At 43.3% G+C, this 21,232-nt stretch overlaps 2 protein-coding genes across 3 annotated transcripts in view; both read left to right on the plus strand.

Moving 5' to 3' along the window:
- Window positions 1-10,036, plus strand: part of rbm17 (RNA binding motif protein 17) — a 13,751-nt gene extending 3,715 nt beyond the window's left edge. Inside the window, exons 6-13 of the mRNA XM_023952355.2 lie at window positions 1,716-1,766; window positions 2,017-2,155; window positions 2,239-2,390; window positions 2,493-2,543; window positions 3,987-4,063; window positions 4,140-4,238; window positions 4,314-4,386; window positions 9,735-10,036. Coding sequence (XP_023808123.1) covers window positions 1,716-1,766; window positions 2,017-2,155; window positions 2,239-2,390; window positions 2,493-2,543; window positions 3,987-4,063; window positions 4,140-4,238; window positions 4,314-4,386; window positions 9,735-9,838 — 746 coding nt within the window. The 3' untranslated portion in view covers window positions 9,839-10,036. The remainder of the gene's footprint in view (window positions 1-1,715; window positions 1,767-2,016; window positions 2,156-2,238; window positions 2,391-2,492; window positions 2,544-3,986; window positions 4,064-4,139; window positions 4,239-4,313; window positions 4,387-9,734) is intronic.
- A 4,820-nt stretch (window positions 10,037-14,856) lies between these two features.
- pfkfb3 (6-phosphofructo-2-kinase/fructose-2,6-biphosphatase 3) lies at window positions 14,857-20,616 on the plus strand. 2 transcript variants are annotated; one of them, XM_023952371.2, is made up of 15 exons: window positions 14,857-15,177; window positions 16,222-16,350; window positions 16,486-16,582; window positions 16,675-16,741; window positions 16,813-16,887; window positions 16,966-17,022; window positions 17,096-17,220; window positions 17,302-17,509; window positions 17,587-17,733; window positions 17,808-17,912; window positions 17,989-18,118; window positions 18,194-18,321; window positions 18,406-18,594; window positions 18,711-18,733; window positions 19,677-20,616. In XM_023952371.2, exons 1-15 carry the CDS (start codon window positions 15,108-15,110, stop codon window positions 19,681-19,683), a joined length of 1,557 nt encoding a protein of 518 aa, XP_023808139.1. In that variant the 5' UTR covers window positions 14,857-15,107; the 3' UTR covers window positions 19,684-20,616. The 2 variants fall into 2 exon arrangements, with proteins under 2 accessions (XP_023808139.1, XP_023808138.1); XM_023952370.2 differs by lacking the exon at window positions 18,711-18,733.
- Window positions 20,617-21,232: the final 616 nt, after the last annotated feature.

Below are 21,232 nucleotides of genomic sequence, written 5' to 3' on the forward strand. Positions count from 1 at the left end.
AATAACTGAGGTATTTTCATAGAATATAATAGTTACTGGTGTTCTTTTTGCCATTTGGGGCTTTGATGTTACTATATTTTAGCAATTGTATGTTTTGCAGCTTTAAGGAAAAGCGTAGATTGTAGGATTGTGTTACTTTGAGCAATTTTCCAAATTCTTTTTTAGGACCAGCAAGTCCTTAATGGAGAGTCAAACTAGGGGTTTGAATGACAAATCATGATGCTCCAATTAGTCTTAGTTTCTTGATAAAGAAGTGAATAACTAGCTGCCAGAATGCACCAGAATGCATCTAAGACCACGTATTTTTCCAAAATTTCGCTCTGTGCCCGCCATATCGCTCAAAGAAAAGTTCAGGGATTTTTTCCTTGCCTGACTTTCATCACTGTTTTGTGCTAAAGTGCTAAGCTGTTGCTTTATAAAAAAACAACAGCATCATTTGATCCGGGCTAAGATACTCCTGGGTCGTGGACCGGTTCCGGTCCATGGGTCACCTGGTACCGGGCTGCAGACAAACAAAACACAACAAGTTTCTGTTCACCACATCCATGATTTAGATCTAACTCTTGATGCACGTCGAGTCTTAAAAACATTTGCTTTCTTCTTAAAGCGGCTGCTCCGATCGCTGAAGTCAAAGCTAACAAAGTTATTTAAAAAGACGTATTTAGAAAGTATTTTTGGGGAGAAAGGAGCCAGGAAAGAAATGGAGGAAGAGTCGTTGACGTCAGTTATTTACAGGCAAAACTAAGATTTTTCCTTTTATTCAAAACATAGATTTATTGAGATACTGAAGTTACAAAGCTGAAGTTAGCATCCGCTTGCTAGCATCCGCTTTGACGTTAAACGGAAAATCATCATCTGGCTTTAATTTTTTCTACAAAACATCTAAGTTTAAACCAGGTGTAAACATTTGAGAGATTTCTGAATTTTCCTTGAGCAAATCTAAATAAGGCAGCGTTTAGAAAATATTCCTCTGTGCTACAAATTAAAGATTTATTGAATCTTTAGCATTTGTAGAATATTGTCTTTTCAAACTAGACTTCAGGTATTAGCATTTTAATTTGGAAAACAGTTTTTTTCAGAAAAATAACGGAAGCTTCCTGTTCATGGAGCTTCAAAAGTCGAACACCAGACTTCGGCCTCCCGCTCCACGAAAACGTTGTCGGAGTCGGAACCGGTCTGCGGCCTGGAGGAGGTCGGCGAGCGCCGCTTTAAAGAACGCCTGACAGATGAAGCTGAGCTTTCAGACGGAAACCAGAGGTTCAGAGTTTTGCCATGGAAAAGGTTCCATCATCAGGAAATCCTGGTGTTCTTTTGATTCCAGGCTCCATTTAAAAGTCATGCAGGTGATGATGTGGCTTTAAAAAAAAAACCTGCCGGTCTGGAATTCAGGAAGCACGAGCTGCTTTTGGTTCACAGAGTGTCACATTTCCGCTTTGGGACTCGTGTGGTTCATCTACAAAACCTCAAAAGAAATCCGATCCCTGCGGATTTGTGTCAGGAAAGAAAAAACAGCTTTTTAGGGAGAAACTGGATTTCCTTTTACACCATTGTTTGAAAGATCTGAAAACAACCACTGAGAAAGCAGACAAAGTCACAGCATCCACCTGCTGGGACTGTCTGAGGTCAGACAGAAAAGAGACGGACCCCCAAAACACAGCAATGCTTGTGACATCATGTAGACGCTGGAGGCTAAAACTCTCATCTTTCCCTGTCAGGTATGGGCGGAGCCGCCATCGCGCCCCCTTCGTCGCTGGTTGACAGAGACGGTAAGCTTCCCCGTGTTTCTGGATGAAGCAGAGTTTGCTGCAGTTATTAGATTCACGTGAGGATGTTTGGTTTTTGATGATGAAGGCGAATGATGACATCCTTTTGGGTCCAGAAATAGTTTTGTCTTGATCTGTTCACTGACGGGATGCTGTTCCGATTCTGTCCAGTAGGGGGCAGCCTTTTCTTAACACGTTGATGCTTCATCATCCTCCTGCAAACTGAAGCATTCTGTTGTCTCTCTGCGTTTAGGCTCCTCTTCCTTCTCATATGAAGATGAAGGTCGGCCCTCCAGAGGCCCTAAAGTGGCCATCCCTCCCCCGATGTACGAGGACTCGGACCGGCCCCGCTCCCCGCCGGGACCCACCAGCTCTTTCCTGGCAAACATGGGGTGGGTTGAACTCCGTGACCTCAGACATTTACCGACTCCCGAACAGAATAAGAGTTTTTTTTTCTTCTTTCTCTCCCTCTCAGAGGTACGGTGGCCCATAAGATCATGCAGAAGTATGGCTTCAAAGAAGGCCAAGGCCTGGGGAAGCACGAGCAGGGCCTGAGCACGGCTCTGTCCGTGGAGAAGACCAGCAAGAGGGGCGGGAAGATCATCATAGGCGACGCTGCAGAGAAACGTGGGTTTTCTTTTCTACCTCTTCTATCGTGGTTTTTTGACTCCTAAAAACCCGCGGAACTCCAACGTGACGATGTTTCTGTGTGTCCTCTAATGCGAGCAGCGGGCTCCAGCCAGGCGGGTGCAGCAGAAATACCAGGCGGGGGCGCTGCAGGTCAGGACATCTCTTTTTATTTCTCCCAGATAAGGAGGCGTGCCTCCAGCTTGTGTTGGCTCCTCTTCCTCTCATCTCCCATCTTTTTTTGCTGTTGTTGCATTTTTAACAAGCACATCCAGCCAGAACCGCTAATGGAGGCGTGTCCGGCTGTCTTTTACATCCAGATTCTCCTAAAACCTTTCAGCGTTCCAGTCGGTAACAGCTGTTTCGTCCCGCATCGCGTCACATGGTTCAGGCTTCCACGGCGTGCGTTCATTTCTGATAATGAACACTTCGTCAGCCATTAACCCTTACTTATTAATCTTTTGACCAACTCCTCCACGCTCGTTAAAGTCCCATATGTTGCGTTTCTTATTTGAAATTAGCCAAAGAAAGCTTCATCCTTAATGTGTTTGACTAAACTACCCAGAATGCCCAGAGGCGCCAAGAGGCAGAGGATTGGTCAGAGAGGTTCGATGGGAGGTTTTCTGTTTGAATTCCCTCCTTAACCCCTAAAAGACTATGTGGTGTCTCGGATTTGTGGTTGTTTTTGTTTTAAACCCCACTACGAGTTGTAGGCGGGAATCTTGGTTTGAAGCAACTCGGCCCCCTCTGAGTACTTTGTTTAAACTCTCCCACAATAGCTTACAACCCCTTCCACCCCCCCCCAACCTAACATTCCCGGTGCAACAGAATGTTGGAGCTGTCCGGCCATTCGGTTCTGAGGGGGGGGGGGGGGGGGGGGGGGGGGGGGGTTGAGGGGAGCAGGGAGATGGTAGCTTCTACGTCACCAACAGGATCTTCTTCCAACTACTTTCTTTTGTTAACGATTTGAATAAAGAAATACTCACAAATGCAATTTCCACCTTAATGGGTTGAATCAAGCCTTCAACCATCGTTTTCCTGTTTCTCTCTCTTTATTTTATTCATTTTTGCAGCTTATCTCCTTCTGCTACTTTTTTTTAACCATTCAACTATTCAAATGTTCAGCTCTTCAAATCCTTGAACTTTTCCAGATATTCCAGGATTTCCAGGGTTTCTGCCTCCATTGAAATACTTGGAATCCTTGGTGCATAAGCTCGCTGGTTCGATACCCGGCTCTGGCATTTTTCAGGATTGTTGTTGTGCTGTTTTCATTTTATTTATGGTCAACTTTGATCATGTCTTTCTTTATTTTTTGCCAATTATTACCTTTAGAGTTTCATTTTCATTCTGAAGTAAAACATTCAACCTGTATTGGCTCCTTCTAGTTGTCTTTAACTGTGTCCTCTATCATCAGAAACGCCACGTTCATCAGAGTGGGTTTCTACAGTGATGCTTCCTGTTGTTTAGCTCCACATTTAGCTCGCTGTTGATAAATGTACCCGTCATCCACCCCTTCCGTCCTCACATCAGCATTTGCCTTCATCTCTTTGTAATAACCGTTTGTTTGTTTGTTTGTTTTCTTCCTCCGTCCGTCAGCGGATGCCTCCAAAAAGTCTGAGTCGAATCCGCTCACGGAGATCCTGAAGAATCCCACCAAAGTGGTCCTGCTACGGGTTGGTGCTCCGAATCGCGTCCGTTCAGAGTCCGCGGGGCTTTCCTGGGAGCTGAAAACCGCCTCGTGTTTTGCAGAACATGGTGGGCCGAGGGGAGGTGGACGAAGACCTGGAAGGAGAGACGAAGGAGGAGTGCGAGAAATACGGCAAAGTGGTGAAATGTGTCATATTTGAGGTGAGACGGAGCGTCCCGGACGGAGGGGAAAGGGGGTTTGAAGAGGCGCCTGAAAGACTTCTGCTCTCCTGTCAGATCGCAGAGGTTCCCGACGACGAGGCGGTCCGGATCTTCCTAGAGTTCGAGAGGGTGGAGTCCGCCATCAAAGGTGACTGTCGCGGACGGGCGCTCGAGGCTCTGGTTTCATAACCGCTCCGGTAACGCCGGCGAAGGCGTAACCGTTCTAAATGAGTCGGCCCAGATCAGAAAGAAGGTGAGCCTCGGCTCCCTGAGGTGTTATATCATCTGTGGCCCAGCAACCCAGGCGCTTCCCTGCGGCACCGGCAGAACCGGGCTTACATCACCGCTCGCAGAAAGTGGGGCAGACCAAGGGAAGGGTTACACCGCTCTCCACACAGTCATTCTCACTAAACAGACGCCAGCTTTAGGTTTATGCTGTAGAAACGGAAAAATTTTCACTTTTTAACCCTTGTGCTTTCTGGAGGCACGTTGGGAGTGGGGTCATCTGGACCCCACCAGATAGCACAAGGGTTAAAAATAAAATGACGTCTTTTAATAAAATTCTGTGTTCATCGTCGTCCACAGAGCAGACGGTGCCGTTCCGCTCCGTTCTCCAGCCCCTCTCTGTTTTTTTGTTTTTTTTTACTCACTTCTGAGGGTTGAGTGGTTGCCTGGCAACCAACACTTCATCCCCAGAGTCTAAGACAAAGAGCTTGTGTCCGAACTCCTTCACCGCGCACCATACGGGGCATGGCACCAGTTTACTGGGACGTCCGAATCTACAATTTCTTAAATTCCATCGCCCTAGAAGTCTCAGCAAGAAAAACAACAACAACAAAAAAAGCAATCTACATCACTGCTCACTAGGTTGGTGAATATAGACCACAATGCATTGCGTTTGAGCGATTTTTCATGAAAAAAATAGTATTTTTAATACATTTTTTCATGGACCATCCAAGCTTCCATCACCAGAACAAGAGTTGAATCACAATCAATCTTCGTAAAATGTTTGTATTTGTTCGGATTTTATTACGGAAATTGGTGACGTTGTATTTTTAAAGGGGGGGAAAGAATGATCATGGTGTCTGCTTTTAGAAATCATTAGGTTAGGTTTTAGGTTGCTGGAGCCTATCCTAGTTACTGCTGGGCAAAGGCGGCTTTCAGCCTGGACAGGTTCCGTCACAGGACACATTCGGATCATATTTAGGGAAAAGACTTTACTGTTTCATGTTGCAAGTTCCCTGGTCCCTTCTGACTGGACCCGAGTACAAACCTGTCAGTTTGCCCCCACCATCCAACTTCCTGTTGTCTCCTTCCTCTGAACACCAAAACACAAACGGATGAGAGGAAACGAGCCATCAGACAGACAGACAGACAGACAGACGGGAGCTCCAAATGTGCACAGGAAAAAAGAAGAGTTCCTAAAACAGCCATGAGAAGTGCTGCTTCAAACGATACTTCACACTACTTCTTTAAGTCACTATAAAGCTCTTAGTGATGATTCTCTTCGACCTATAATAATATAATAATATTAACTTTATTTATATAGCACTGTTTCGAAATCCAGATTACAAAGGGCTGTACAATTAATATGAAACAAAACCAGTATTAAAAACAGTTTCCAGTATGGAGAAATAAAACCCAGTACACATATGAAATGGTGATAGTGGTTAGAATCAATAAAATCGATAAATCAGTAAAATCAAGAAAATCAAGAAAAAAACAATGAAATCGATAAAATCAAATGTTTAGATTTAAGAACCAGTAAAATCCTTAAAAGCACACCTGTAGAGGTAAATTTTTAAAAAGATTTAAATACTGGTAGGGACCCAGCGAGCCTGATCTCTTCAGGGAGACTGTTCCAGAGTGTTGGGGCTCTTACAGCAAAGGCCCTGTCCCCAGAATTAATTTATCCCTGAAGCTTCAGCTCACGAAATTCTAAAGCGAAAAGAAGCGGTGTAGGGACCTTAACCATTCAGCCTGCAACACCCGTTCGGGGTCCTGGGACTAGTGCTGACGTCCCATTATGTGATTGGCTGTTCGTTGGTCCGATGACGTGTCAGATAGTCATTGGTCTGGACAAATAACGATACCACCATAGAAGAAAATATTATGCAGTCTGTTGTAAACAAGCAGAGCTCCGACACGGAGTGAGATCATCTTCTAAACACGCTTCTAGTATTTTTACGATCAAGTGCCTTTGCAGCCGTACGGACTGCGGTCAGAACGCTTCTCCGGTCCGAACACTGAAACAAAGAACCGTCCCCGCCTGCAGCTACGAGACTCCAGCTGCTCTGCTCAGAGAGCAGCTGGTTCATTCTAACAGCCACAGATCTTTGTGCTCAAATGGAACAGTAGTTTCCTGCAGAGATGAATGACGTACCAATGAAGTACCAATTCTAAAGGTTCCCCTATAGAAACAAACTAAACTAAACTAAACTAAACTAAACTAAACTAAACTAAACTAAACTAAACTAAACTAAACAGACTAAACAAAACAAAACGAACTAAACTAAACAAACTAAACTAAACTGACTAAAATAAACAGACTAAACTAAACAGACTAAACTAAACAGACTAAAATAAACAGACTAAACTAAAATAAACAGACTAAAATAAACAGACTAAACTAAAATAAACAGACTAAACTAAACAGACTAAAATAAACAGACTAAACTAAACAAACTAAACTAAACAGACTAAAATAAACTAAACAGACTAAACTAAACAGACTAAACTAAACAAACTAAACTAAACAGACTAAAATAAACAGACTAAACTAAACAAACTAAACTAAACAGACTAAAATAAACAGACTAAACTAAACAGACTAAACTAAACAAACTAAACTAAACAGACTAAAATAAACAGACTAAACAAAACAAACTAAACAAAACAAACTAAACAAAACAAACTAAACTAAACCAACTAAACTAAACTGACTAGAATAAACAGACTAACAGCCACAGATCTTTGTGCTCAAATGGAACAGTAGTTTCCTGCAGAGATGAATGACGTACCAATGAAGTACCAATTCTAAAGGTTCCCCTATAGAAACAAACTAAACTAAACTAAACTAAACTAAACTGACTAAACAAAACAAAACAAACTAAACTAAACTGACTAAAATAAACAGACTAAACTAAACTAAACAGACTAAACTAAACAGACTAAACTAAACTAAACAGACTAAACTAAACAGACTAAACTGAACAGACTAAACTATACAGACTAAAATAAACAGACTAAACTAAACAAACTAAACTAAACAGACTAAAATAAACAGACTAAACTAAACAAACTAAACTAAACAGACTAAAATAAACAGACTAAAATAAACAGACTAAACTAAACTAAACAAACTAAACTAAACAGACTAAAATAAACAGACTAAACAAAACAAACTAAACTAAACAAACTAAACTAAACAAACTAAACTAAACTAAACAAACTAAACTAAACTGACTAAAATTAACAAAACAAACTAAACTAAACAAACTAAACTAAACAAACTAAACTAAACTGACTAGAATAAACAAAACAAACTAAACTAAACAAACTAAACTAAACTGACTAGAATAAACAGACTAAACTAAACAAACTAAACAAACTAAACTAAACTGACTAAAATTAACAAAACAAACTAAACTATACAAACTAAACTAAACAAACTAAACTAAACTGACTAAAATAAACAGACTAAACTAAACAAACTAAACTAAACAAACTCAACTAAACAGACTAAAATAAACAGACTAAACTAAACTAAACAAACTAAACTAAACAAACTAAACTAAACTGACTAAAATTAACAAAACAAACTAAACTAAACAAACTAAACTAAACAAACTAAACTAAACAAACTAAACTAAACTGACTAAAATTAACAAAACAAACTAAACTAAACAAACTAAACTAAACAAACTAAACTAAACTGACTAGAATAAACAGACTAAACAAAACAAACTAAACTAAACAAACTAAAGTAAACTGACTAAAATTAACAAAACAAACTAAACTAAACAAACTAAACCAAACAAACTAAACTAAACTGACTAGAATAAACAGACTAAACTAAACAAACTAAACTAAACAAACTAAACAAACTAAACTAAACTAAACTGACTAAAATTAACAAAACAAACTAAACTAAACAAACTAAACTAAACAAACTCAACTAAACTGACTAAAATTAACAAAACAAACTAAACAAAACAAACTAAACCAAACAATCTAAACTAAACTGACTAGAATAAACAGACTAAACTAAACAAACTAAACTGACTAAAATTAACAAAACAAACTAAACTAAACCAAACAAACTAAACTAAACTGACTAGAATAAACAGACTAAACTAAACAAACTAAACTAAACTGACTAAAATTAACAAAACAAACTAAACTAAACCAAACAAACTAAACTAAACTGACTAGAATAAACAGACTAAACTAAACAAACTAAACTAAACAAACTAAACAAACTAAACTAAACTAAACTGACTAAAATTAACAAAACAAACTAAACTAAACAAACTAAACTAAACAAACTCAACTAAACTGACTAAAATTAACAAAACAAACTAAACAAAACAAACTAAACCAAACAATCTAAACTAAACTGACTAGAATAAACAGACTAAACTAAACAAACTAAACTGACTAAAATTAACAAAACAAACTAAACTAAACCAAACAAACTAAACTAAACTGACTAGAATAAACAGACTAAACTAAACAAACTAAACTAAACTGACTAAAATTAACAAAACAAACTAAACTAAACCAAACAGACTAAACTTAGACGATTCCAGGGCAAAACAGAAGAACCCTCGGGGGGGTCCACATGAAGGAGGGATCCTCCCCCAGGACGGACAGGCGATTTACCAGAACTCTTAGAGAGAATGAACTTATCTGACTCTACAACTACATGATTGACTAGATCAGCAGATGAGCTTCATCCAGACGGCTGAAAAGGTCTCTGAGAAAAGGGTGGTTTTTCCAACCCTGAAGCTAAACCAGCCCAACATTATCAGAGAAAGGAATCTGCGTGATGTCAGGCAGCCTGGAGCTCAGATGATCCACGGGAGAGAGAGGCGTGTGTCGTCACATTCCCTCCTCAGGATGACAAAGCAAAAACAGCGTTCTTTGGAAGTGGAACGAATGATTTTAAATGTCCTCATGACCGTAAACAGAAAGTGTAGCAGAAAGAATCACATCCTTTCAAAGAATTGAGTTCGTCCATGGTTAGTTTCAGCTGAAACGTGCCTTTATTGTTGGTTTTTCTAATTAAAAGCAGGTTCTAGGAAGCACTGCTGCACACCAACCATCTCTGCTTCACTCTGCAGCCTATTCCTGAGCTCATGTTTGGGTTTGGAGCATCAAATCCAACTTCTTTTTCTTTCTTTTCATTTTAAGTCATTTTAATCAGTGTGTTTTTTTCCATGCCATTTGCTTTCACGTTGATATCAATCTGCCTGCATCCTGTCCTTCCTGCAGCCGTGGTGGATCTGAACGGCCGTTATTTTGGCGGGAGGGTCGTCAAAGCCTGCTTCTACAACCTGGACAAGTTCCGGGTTTTGGATCTGGGAGAACAGGTCTGACGTGGTCCTGCGATCGGCGCCGGCGTCAACCATCATCATCCTCCTCCTCCTCGTTCATCGACTTGTACATAAATTTGTTTTTGTTTTTTTTTATATTTCCTGAACAGCGTCTCTGTGGTCAGAACTGTAAAATGTAGTTGTTGTTTTTTTCCCTGTCATTTGACAAATATGTCAAAATAAAAGCTTTAAAGCCGTTTATGTGCCGTTTCCACTTTCCAAGAAGCCTACTTCTGCCGTCTGATTCTTGCCTGAAATGCACAGGGCTCCTGTGTTTGGGTTCTGCCTCTCTGGGGGGTTTTGGCGGTCCTAACATAGCCCTGCTTCATTATGGAGGGGACTAGGACAGTGAACGGAGCCTCAGCCTCATTCAGGACTTATGTAAGTGAGCCAGGGGGCCCCCAGGGGCCCGACGTCATGAAGAGATGCCCCTGGAGTGGGTTTAAATCAGATCAGTGAGGCGGGTTGGGTAACGAGTCCTGGTTTTGAAAAGCTGCTGCATGCCTCTTGGTGACATTGAAGTGGCCTTTGGCAGAGACCTGGTCGGGCTCTACAGGTGCTGATGGACTCCGATGCAGACCGGTACGGTCTGGTTCTAAACTCAACCTTCGCCGTATGGCGCTCGTGCAGAGTGTTCCGCACATGGTTGGGTTTCACGGAAAGCTCCCGAGGACGGACCATCCCTGTTCTTTCTCAGAATGCCGTAAACCTGGCGTCCAAACATTCCTGGTATCTCCGAGCTGGATGGATGACGGTGAAGCCCTCAAAGAAGATCCAGCTGGAGATCATCAAGGGTTTTGACAGGTTTGGGTGGAGAAAAGACACTCCTGGATCATTGTCTGTATATGGGAGCTGGACTGAGTGACTCCTCTCCCCCTGGTGTTCCAAACAGGAAGTACCTTCTGGTTCCAGGAAGTCCATAGACTTAAAGAGAAAGAAACCGCTCATTGCTCAGTCATTGTGTTTGTCAGAGTAACTCTTCTTGCTAATCCGGATTTATTTCATATTTTTTCTTAATTCCAAGTTATTCAAGTTATAAACGGACCAATCAGATGCCTAAATAAAAATGTGTGGTCTCATGTCAAACATTCAAAGTGTTTGATTGACCTTTTCTCCTAAGGCTGCTTCCAAGAATTAGGGGTGTGGCCTTCCAACAAGCTCACTCCTGATTGGTATTAGTGGTAGCCATAGAAACGAGAAACGAACTTGGACCAATCCCTGAACACTGACGACGTCTGGTTTTTCGCTGTTTTTTTGTTTAACATTTCATTTTGATTTCTTTTGCTTTCCGGAATGTTTTTTCTTCCTTTTTTACGGAAACATTAGGTACTATAGAACATCACTGATTGGATGATGACGTTTATCCATCAAATGAAGCGATCATCATCCAAGCAGTGATGTCGCATAATACCAACCTTTTCTGGTTCCTCATGGTGTTTTTTTTATCCATAAATTTCTTTTTTGTGTTTTTGTTTTCTTGTATTTTTTCTAAGTACTAATGAAATGCTGTTTTTGCTAAATATTTGTTCTGCTTTTATTTCCATTGTGTTTTTCAAACTGTTTTTGTGTCATTGACCTGTTGATGTGATTTACACTCAGGTGTGAGTCATGCAGGCACACTCATGGTTTCACGTAGTAAACAATGGGCTGCTGGGAAATTTTTGTCAAGTTGAAATAAAAAAACGTTTACAAACCTTTGAAAGAAACTATAATGAACAACACAGCATGCACTCGGCTAGCACCAGAAACCTTTAATCTCTGAAAATATGATGACAAATGAGATGGAAGTACCTTCTACATTGGAAGGTTGGGTTTTCTAGATTTCTGCTATGAAACGGGAATCGACAAAAAGGAAAAGCTCTGTTCCTACTGCAAGAATAAAAGAGAAACAATGACTAACCCGGCCGGATTTCTGCACAAAAACATGAGTGTGAGTGTCACAAAGTCACAAAGAGAGCTGAACACATAAGCAGTGTGTTATAAGTATGTTTTCAACTTTTTTACCAGTTTTAATTGAACAACTGAATGCAAACAGACAGCAACAGTGATGTAGGGAACGCTTTCCTGTTGACATTATAGTTACACAATGTTCTTTAAAATAAGCCCATATCATGAAACCCCCACCCGCATTTTTCCTTAGTCCCAGTTAGTAACATTTGTGCTTTTTTTGCATTCTGCTTTTTTTGTGCTTTACTGAGACCAGAATTAACTGCTTTTCAGTGAAGTTTTGATGCGACTTTCATAAAAAGAGACCCACCTCACTTCCAGGTACGCTGGAAACAAGACTCAACAAGACAATCATCAAAGAAACCTTCATTATGAATCAACAGGTGTTTTTAATCAATCGCATCACATTTGCGCCTTAAAGACCCATCGTAAACCAATGACCGTATAATATAACTGGACGAATCAACGGGAGATCAACGCCTATGTTCCAACCAAATGAAGTCGATTCAGTCGCCATTTTTCCACGTTGGAACAAGACGTCCTCATTAAGCCGTGATTGGTCGGTCTGAGTCTGCATTTCTATGGCAACCACCCTCTCCAATCAGGAGTGGGCATGTTAGAAGGCCACACCCCATCCCATTGTGCAGACATCAGGCCGTGTCAGTCATTGTTTCTCCTTTATCCCTTGTGCTGTCTAGTGGGTCTAGATGACCCAACTCCCAACGTTAACGTTCCGAGGCACGTTAACGTTGGGAGTTGGGTCATCTAGACCCACTAGACAGTGCACTGAACTTCTTTTCTTCAATGATTTGTGATCTTCACTGGTGTCCATGGATTACATGAAATCTTTCCACCTTTATCCACCTTTGTCATGGTAGGGAGAACACATCAATGGAGGGGTGGGGTCATCTGGACCCCATAGGATAGCACAAGGAGTATTGGCTGTATAGCTTCACTCATCTTCCTTGTGCATCTCCTTATTGAAATGGTTTTAGCAGAGATGTGTCTTTTTACAGTCACTTTCAGAAATCTCAGTGTGAGATGGTGTTTCTGCGAATCCCACCCCTCCCAGGCTAAACCCTTCATCACGTCTGCGCACACCAATACAGTCAGTAATTACAGTGCAGCTCCTGCCAGCCCCAAAGGAGAAACGTTCCTCCCGCTGAGACCGTCTGCAGATTTCATCAACGCCGACAGGAAAACAAAGCCACTGCCTGACATCGTTCACAGGACAACCGTGTCCTGATAAACACTTATCTCTTCTGCAAAGTGCTTTTCTGCAAAAAAAAAAAAAAATCTTACACAACTGAAAATTGCACCAACTGAAGTCTATAAGCAAAGTTTCTGGTTTTGAGAAAGTGCAGCTCAAGGTTCTTCCAGGTCCTTGATAACGGTGAAGGGCTTTTATTATGAGTTGATCTACGAAGCTTTTGTCTGGGACTTTTGTCCAGAACTTCCAGATAAATTGTCCTGTGGAACAAAAAATGACCTGTATGACGAACCTTTAAATAATTTTAAATAAAACAAAAGGGAAAAAAGATACAATAACAATCGTTTTTTTAACCCCCTTTTTTAAAAATCGATTTTCAAATCGTTCCCAGTTTTCTATGACACAGTTTCTGCAGAGCGACAGGAGTTCATCAGAAATGTACCTCTGTGTTGTGGGCGGGACCGTTTGTTTTCTAGTTCATCCTTAAAAAGTTGACACTAACCTGTGGTATGATTTTAAGACAGACTAGTGGCAGCAGAGTAATCGAATCAATAAAAAATTCCAGGCTGTGGACGTGCAGAAAGCCGATTATTACGTTATGTCGTAACAGGGTACACAAGTTATTACTTACTTTTTTACTTTTCCTATTTTTGCACATTTTGAACACCCCTCATTCTTTTGCACATTGCTGTCATTCTTTTTGAATTGCTGTAACAACTGAATTTCCCCAATGTGGGATCAATAAAGAACATCTCTATTATGGATGGATGGCGAAATAACGTTTATCTGTGGTTAGAAAAGAAAATTTTGTTCTGAACCTTTTCATTTGTATTCAAAATAGTCCAAATTATAATTGAGATCACAAAAAAACCCACATGTAAACAAGGGAAGCTATAAACCCCAAGCAGTGTTTGGAGAATCAGAAGTGGTCGTGATTTTATGTGTGGTCATCTGACCTCTAATTGCTTCCTGAAACTAACAAATAAAAAAAACTTCTTTCAAGACTGTGGGACGCAGAAAAATGCTGGATTTTTTCAAGAAACAGTAAAAAAAATTCTTATATTTTCTGTTTTTTTAAACTTACTTTAAAAACACATTTAGAGATTAAATATCATAACTAAATGATATTTTTTTTAGTTCCTTGACTAAACTCTTGGATTTAAATGAACATTTAGGATGAGAAAGGCTTTTTTGTGAGTACAGATGTGGAAAACAGAGCAGATGCCAGACTGCTGCCTGTGCGGTGATGCCAATGGTACAGTCCAGAAGAGGGGGGAGCTGCCGGAGCTGATGTGCGGCGCCGCACGTATGCTCCAGGTTCCAATCCGGCCCAAATGGGCACATTGCGGGCTTTTCCTTTGCGCAAGCCCGCATTGACGAGGACAACGGGAAGCTTTTCAAGAGTATTTTGAGTCTTACAAAACCCAGTTTTACAATAAATAAATAATAATAAATTAAAAATGGAAAGAAGGGAAGCTTAAATGTACAATAATAACATTTAATAGATCCTACTTTCTTCAAAACTTCTATTTAACTCCTCAGTGAGGGAAATGTCAAATTAAAATGACCCGACAACACGTCAGAGATGACTCAAACAAATCTTATCAAATTATAAAAACACTTAAGCAATAAAACGCGTTTTATTTAACCTTCTATTTTTGCACCAGTTACTTAATGATGCCAAAAAAACGTACCGTTTCCTTCTATATTTATTTTCCAACAAGAGTCATTGTGTTGTGTTCAGTTCAGTGCAGAAATGTGAAAAATCGTCTGAAATGCATGTCTGTTAGTACCACAATTGGCCACAGGGAAGCGCCGCTGTCGCCTGCGCGAGCTCCTCGTGGATGTCAATGGTTTTGCCCGTGTGCGCGCGCGGCGTTTCGTCATAAAAGTCACGTGTTTTCCAGCCAGCCGGTCTCGCTTAAAAAGCGGATGTGCGCTGCAGACCGGCAGATGAGCCCGGCACGGCGTTGAGAGGATACCCGAGCGGCATTTGAACGGACTAAGCTTTGACCCAGACTAACAAAGGCGTTCCTTATTATTTTAATTCTCTTTTATCTCGGGACTTGTCCGCTTCGGTTCCTGGTTAGTTTTCGGTTCTCCAGCTACTAAGGAATGCCCAGAGAGCTCACGCAGAACAGGATCCAAAAGATTTGGGTTCCGACCAAGGATGACAGGCGTGGAGGTGAGTAAGACGGCTTCATTTCTTTCCGTTTTGAAGCAGTTTTCCAAACGTTTTCTCGGTTCTAAATTACGCTTTTATTGTGAGGGTTTGCCCGCTTTTGCATTTTGTCGTCGCAGACGGAAAGATGTCCTGAAACGTTTCGCGTTTCGTCTGCGGCATCTGCCTCGAGCCGGTTTTTCCGTGTGCTCGTCGTTCATTGGCTGTCTACATCAGCACATGCTGTACGGCCCCGCCCAGCAGGGGGGAGAAGCTCTTGTTACTGTAGTTTCCCCACCCCATTACAATTCTGGGTAACCACGCCCCCGAGGATTTTCATTGGTCCATTTACTGAACGACCTCGTTGCCCCTCGCGCGGGGTTTCCGTCAGAGGAATGTGGGCAGATGTCTCCAAAGGAATTTTAAACCAATGTTTTTTCTTGAAATTTTCATTTAAAAAAGCATTTTTCGAAGAAATTAACTAAATTAAAATTAATTCAAATTTAGAAGTAAAAAAAAGAAAAATAGGTCGTCGCTGTCTGTAGTCGTATTTATTTCCAAGTGTCGTCATCATTCCTGTCCGTCCGTCAGAGGGTTTGCAGATCATCGGGGCTTTATTTTGTTTTTAACTTTTTATTAGAACTTCAAAAGATGATGCACACATTCACATAACTACAACAGAAATAAAAAGGGGAAAAATGTAATAATAATAATAGAATTCATAATACCAGGGATTGACATGTGGTCTTCAATTAAAATGGACAGTTTTTTGTTTACGTTTTTGTATTCCATGAATTTCAGCTACTTCAAATATAAGCTGATCTCTTCATCAGGGCTTTAGGGTGATGATGCAGAGGAAGGTGCCGTCTGTACTTCCTCCTGCAGAGGCTCATCTGTTGTTCCATTGAAACACGGAGGCTGTGATGTTGTGGAAACTGGATTATCTTCTGTGACGCGCAAATCGGAGCTTAATTGGCTCCTGAGTGGCTCCACGTGCTGATGATGTCATCGCGCCACAGAAATGGCTGCATCTGCTGGCGTCTAACTTGCTGACGTGTGTCTCTGCAGGAGCGGGCGCTCCCCACTTCGCCAACCCCCCCACGGTGATCGTGATGGTGGGTCTGCCCGCCCGAGGAAAGACCTACATGTCCAAGAAGCTGACCCGCTACCTCAACTGGATCGGCATGCCCACCAAAGGTAAGCGGTGTGCTGAAATGTTCTGCCGGGGGTTTGTGGGTAATATGATGTTTGTGTACTGACTCATGTTTCAGACCCCCCCCCCCCCCCCCCCCCCACAGCTTATTGACCCCCCCCCCTTTTTTTGTGTTCCAGTCTTCAACGTAGGAGAGTATCGAAGGGAGGCGGTCAAGAGTTACAGCTCCTATGACTTCTTCAAACCCGATAACGAGTGTGCCGTCAAGATCAGGCAGTGAGTGGCGCCCGGTGGCGTAGCTGAAGGTGGAGGCGGAGCTTGCCTTTTTTGTTTTTTGTTTTTGACAGACGCTGTTCTTTGCTCCTCAGGCAGTGTGCCTTAGCAGCTCTGAGGGATGTCAAGTCTTACCTGAAGGACGAGGGCGGCCAAGTGGCGGTCAGTTGTATTTCCTCTGTGGGGACGTCTGGTCCAGAACCGTTTTGCTGAATGTCCTCCTTTCCTTTTAGGTTTTTGACGCCACCAACACTACAAGAGAAAGGCGGGATTTGATCCTCCAGTTCGGCGAGGAAAACGATTTCAAGGTAGGCGTTGCTGCGGCAACAGGAAAGGGTAAGCATCCCAGCATGTCGCGTCTAAAATCCTGTCTCTCCTCTGCCCAGGTCTTCTTCATCGAGTCGCTTTGTGACGATCCCAGCGTGATAGCGTCAAACATCATGGTACGCCTCACCGTCTGTTACTTCACGCCGCCTTTGGCGTCGAGTACGTCTGACAGTTTTCCTCCCCGAGCAGGAAGTGAAGGTCTCCTGTCCGGACTATCGGGACTGCAACAAGACGGAGGCCATGGTGGACTTCCAGAAAAGAATTGAATGCTACAGAACCACCTACCAACCTCTGGATCCGGACCATTACGACAGGTGAGGTGGAAGCCCTTCTCAGTTTCTTCCCCCGCTGCCGTGACCGCAGACTGACCCCTCCCTGTCCCGCTGGACCTGCAGGGAGATGTCCTTCATCAAGGTGATAGACGTTGGTCGCCGGTTTCTGGTCAACCGCATTCAGGATCACATCCAGAGCAAAATCGTCTACTACCTGATGAACATCCACGTCCAGCCGCGGACCATCTACCTGTGTCGCCACGGCGAGAGCACGGACAACATGGAGGGCCGGCTGGGCGGAGACTCCGGGCTCTCTGTGCGGGGCCGACAGGTACAGAGTCGGACTGTGATTGGACGGCGTGTGCGTGTGGCGTGTTTGTGACCGCCGTGTCTCCCCCCCCACTGCAGTTTTCCGCTGCCCTGGCCCGGTTTGTGGAGGAGCAGCAGCTGCAGAACCTGAAGGTCTGGACCAGCCAGCTGTGCCGCAGCATCCAGACGGCGGAGCACCTGGGCGTGGCCTACGAGCAGTGGAAGGCGCTGAACGAGATCGACGCTGTGAGTGCCGCTCCGCAGCTCCCTCCCGCAGTTCTCTGCCGTCTCCGGTCTTGACGCCTGTTCCTGTCCGTCAGGGGGTGTGCGAGGAGATGACGTACGACGAGATGAAGGAGAAATTCCCCGAAGAGTTCGCACTGAGAGACGACGATAAATACTACTACCGCTATCCAGCCGGAGAGGTGCCGAAGACGCCTTTGGCGTTTGAGATCAGAAACGTCCGGAAAAGAACCATCAACCCTTGTGTTCTTCTCACAGTCCTACCAGGACCTGGTTCAAAGGGTGGAGCCGGTCATCATGGAGCTGGAGCGGCAGGAGAACGTGCTGGTCATCTGCCACCAGGCGGTCATGCGCTGCCTGCTCGCCTACTTCCTGGATAAGAGTGCAGGTAGGGACTACAACTCCCACAATCCCCTCTGTCTTGAGATGTTTTTGGATCTAAGCCCCTCTGCTGCCCCTCCAGAGGAGATGCCCTACCTGAAGTGTCCGCTCCACACGGTGCTCAAGCTCACCCCGGTGGCTTACGGGTGCAAGGTGGAGTCCATCTACCTGAACGTGGAGGCGGTGAACACGCACAGGGACAGACCGGAGGTGAGGGCAGCTTCCCGCCACCGCCGAGCAGGAAACGCCGCGGCGGCCCCTACAGGCTAAAGCGTGTCGGTGTCTGCTCCACAGGAGGTGAGGCGGGGACCTGGAACCCTGATCAGGAGGAACAGCATCACCCCCCTGACCAGCCCTGAGTCCCACATCAAGAAGCCCCGCATCGACGACCTGGACGAGGCGCCCATCCAGGAGCTGCCCGGCTCCGTGGCGTCGCTGGCCCTCTGCAGCTCCTCCCGCCTCCCCCTCAGCCTGGCTGGACAGGTACGTCTAAAAAAAAAAACCAACAGACAAGCCGGCACGGGTCTCCACGTTTCCTCTTCGGTCACTCACTTGTTTTCCTCTCCTCTTCTGCTGCTTCCTCCTCTTCCTCCTCACAGCACTGGCTGGGCAAAGTCTGCCTGTAAGTATTTCTCCCTTGAGGAAATGTTTGGCTCTCTTTCTCTGCCAGTCAGCCGTCTTTTCTCCGCCTCTCATTGAAACGTGTCGTTGGCGGCTCGCCGGAGTCCCGCCCTCACATTCCTGTGACTCTTCCTCGCTCTGTTGCTCATTCATGCTGTTCTTGTCTGCTTGGTTTGATCTCCTGAAGGCGCACCATCCTCCACTACCTAGAGGTGGTTTCTGTCTTAATCTTTCGAAGGTAAACGCCTGAACGCAGCTTTGCTTCGCAGTTAGGACGCTCTCCTTCACCTCTGCACGCTTTAAAGTCCCACTCCGACCGTCTGTTGAACCATTTTGAAAGTTTTTAGCCAAATCCAAAAACCTGCAGAGCAGCAGAAGTTCATTCATTAGAAATTCACCTCGGAGTTGTGGGCGGGGCTGTTGGCATGTAGCAACTCCGCCCCCCTTTCCCCCCTCGTTCGTTAGTGTTTTCTATGTCAGAATTACGATCTATTTATTTTTTTCTCTGCTCCTGATTTATGATCTGAAATGCATCTTTATTTTCTTTTATCCGCGTCCTTGAATGTCAGAAAACTGCCACGCTGGACACACTTTTCCTGGGAGTGGGTCTTTAAACTCTGAAAGCAGGAAAAGGAATCGGCTTGAAGGCAGACTCTCCATCTCTAGTCTTCTGCTTCCCTAATGCAGTAGCAGTAGAAATGCGCAGCACAGATCAGCACTTCAGAAAGTTCTGCCAGCAACAGTTTGGATGAATGTCCTGCTCTGCGTGCGTCTGCACCTCCTAAAAATAACCGCAGGAAGAGTTTGGGTGATGCAACATGCGGTTTAGGGATTAGGCTGCGTACAGCTGCACGGAGCGTGCTCGCCGCGTGCTCGCCGCGTGCTCGCAGCGTGCTCCAGGCACCCTGAGGTTATTTATTTCGCTTCTCCGTGTGTTTTTGCAGAACCTGAGGAGCCCGGCTGGTTGCCATGACATCCTGCAGCCGTGTCAGTGAATCTACAGCTCTGTGTCACGAGGCGAGGAGACTCGAAAGCCGTCAACACTACCGCGGGTTTGATCTCCTGTAGCATCTCTTCGTCATCCGACGACACCAACTCTCCAATTTTGTCACTGTTTTCTCGATTTCCAACCCATTTATTGATCCAGACTGAGAATGAACTGATCCAAGTCTCCAGCACTCCCATCATCAACACCAAAGACATAAGTCTGATTTGATTTTTGTTTTTTTGAAATTGAATCCATCCAAGTGGATGACTTTCACCCTTCAGATGCTGACATGCTCCAAACAGGCAGATGTTTGCACAGCTGTAGTCCCCATGTTTTTTTGTTTTTGTGTGGATCATGTCACCTCTCTGGTGTGCGGCGGTCGTTGCCATAGAGTGCCTGTAGAGCTTGCCCTGCAAGCCCCGCCCTGCTGCTGGCTCTCGCCCAATCTCTGCTTAAACGCTGGAGAACGTTACATTTCACTTGGGTTTTCAGTATTTTCAGTTTATTTATATCTGTGGCACCACAACGCATGAAAATGATGCTGTCTGCTGCACAACCAAGCACCTGTACTTTGTGTTTTTTTGTTATGACGCTGCGTGTTAATAATATCTGTAAATGTTAGTGGGAGGATGTGAGTTAATGACTGAAACTTAAGGGATTTGTGTGTTTTTTCTATTTGTACTAATGTGTTGGTACTGTCAGACGGATTTGTTCTCATTTCTGATGTTTTGAAGGACTTTTTGTATACTTATTTATTTTTATGTTGTACACATTTGATCCTTTGGGGAGTCTTTGTTTTACTGAGGGCTACACATAAAAATGTTTGTACATTTTCTTTTCTTTTTTTTTTTGCATCTGCAGGACCAATAAACTCTCTTAACAAAAAAAAAAAAAAACATGTTTTGTTTTGATTTTTACCAGCCGGGATCCAAACACAGACGTCTTCCATATATGGCGTCATCTGTGAATGAGTCGGCGTGTTGTGACTGTTTAGTGATTCTTATCACTTATTGTTCTGGAAACGGTCGTGCTGTAGGCTATGATGAAATGCACTGATGTCACATGATCAGTTTATTGGTTGCTTCTCTGCATTTTTGACCTGGTCATGGCCTTTATTCTCTGTGTCAAACCTTTTTCCAATAATAAACAGGAAGGAAAGTGAAATAACTAAACCAGTTTTACAACAAGAAGTCATGACTGTGGGCTTTAATGAAAAATGTTTACCCTTCAGCGCCTTCTGGAACTTTTTTTTTTTTTTTTTTTTTATTATAGAAAGTATTTTGAATATTTAAGAGAACAGCATTTCTCTGGTCTTGCTACAATAAAACAAAAAGCACTTTTTTCTTTTTTTAGTTAACTTCTCAGGTCACCATCCAACCCTAATCTTCCCAGCAACTAATGACTCATGTATTTTTACAGGAGACCCAACAGTTTCACTAAAAAAATCTAAAGACAAACATGAGGAATGCCAATACAGCTCCCTGAGGCGCTCCTTTTCTGACGGTCGTCTGT

The sequence above is a fragment of the Oryzias latipes genome, chromosome 23 (genome assembly GCF_053564925.1).
Source record: "Oryzias latipes strain Hd-rR chromosome 23, Olatipes_Hd-rR_3.1".
NCBI classification, from domain to species: domain Eukaryota; kingdom Metazoa; phylum Chordata; class Actinopteri; order Beloniformes; family Adrianichthyidae; genus Oryzias; species Oryzias latipes.

What these genes read in the sequence shown, in the direction of transcription:
- pfkfb3 (XM_023952370.2), top strand. Translation starts at nt 15,108, where the DNA reads ATGCCCAGAGAGCTCACGCAGAACAGGATCCAAAAGATTTGGGTTCCG. An exon ending in ACGAGGGCGGCCAAGTGGCG is followed by an intron (nt 16,742 to 16,812) that starts GTCAGTTGTATT and finishes CTTTCCTTTTAG; the next exon opens with GTTTTTGACGCCACCAACAC. An exon ending in CCCTCAGCCTGGCTGGACAG is followed by an intron (nt 18,595 to 19,676) that starts GTACGTCTAAAA and finishes GTGTTTTTGCAG; the next exon opens with AACCTGAGGAGCCCGGCTGG.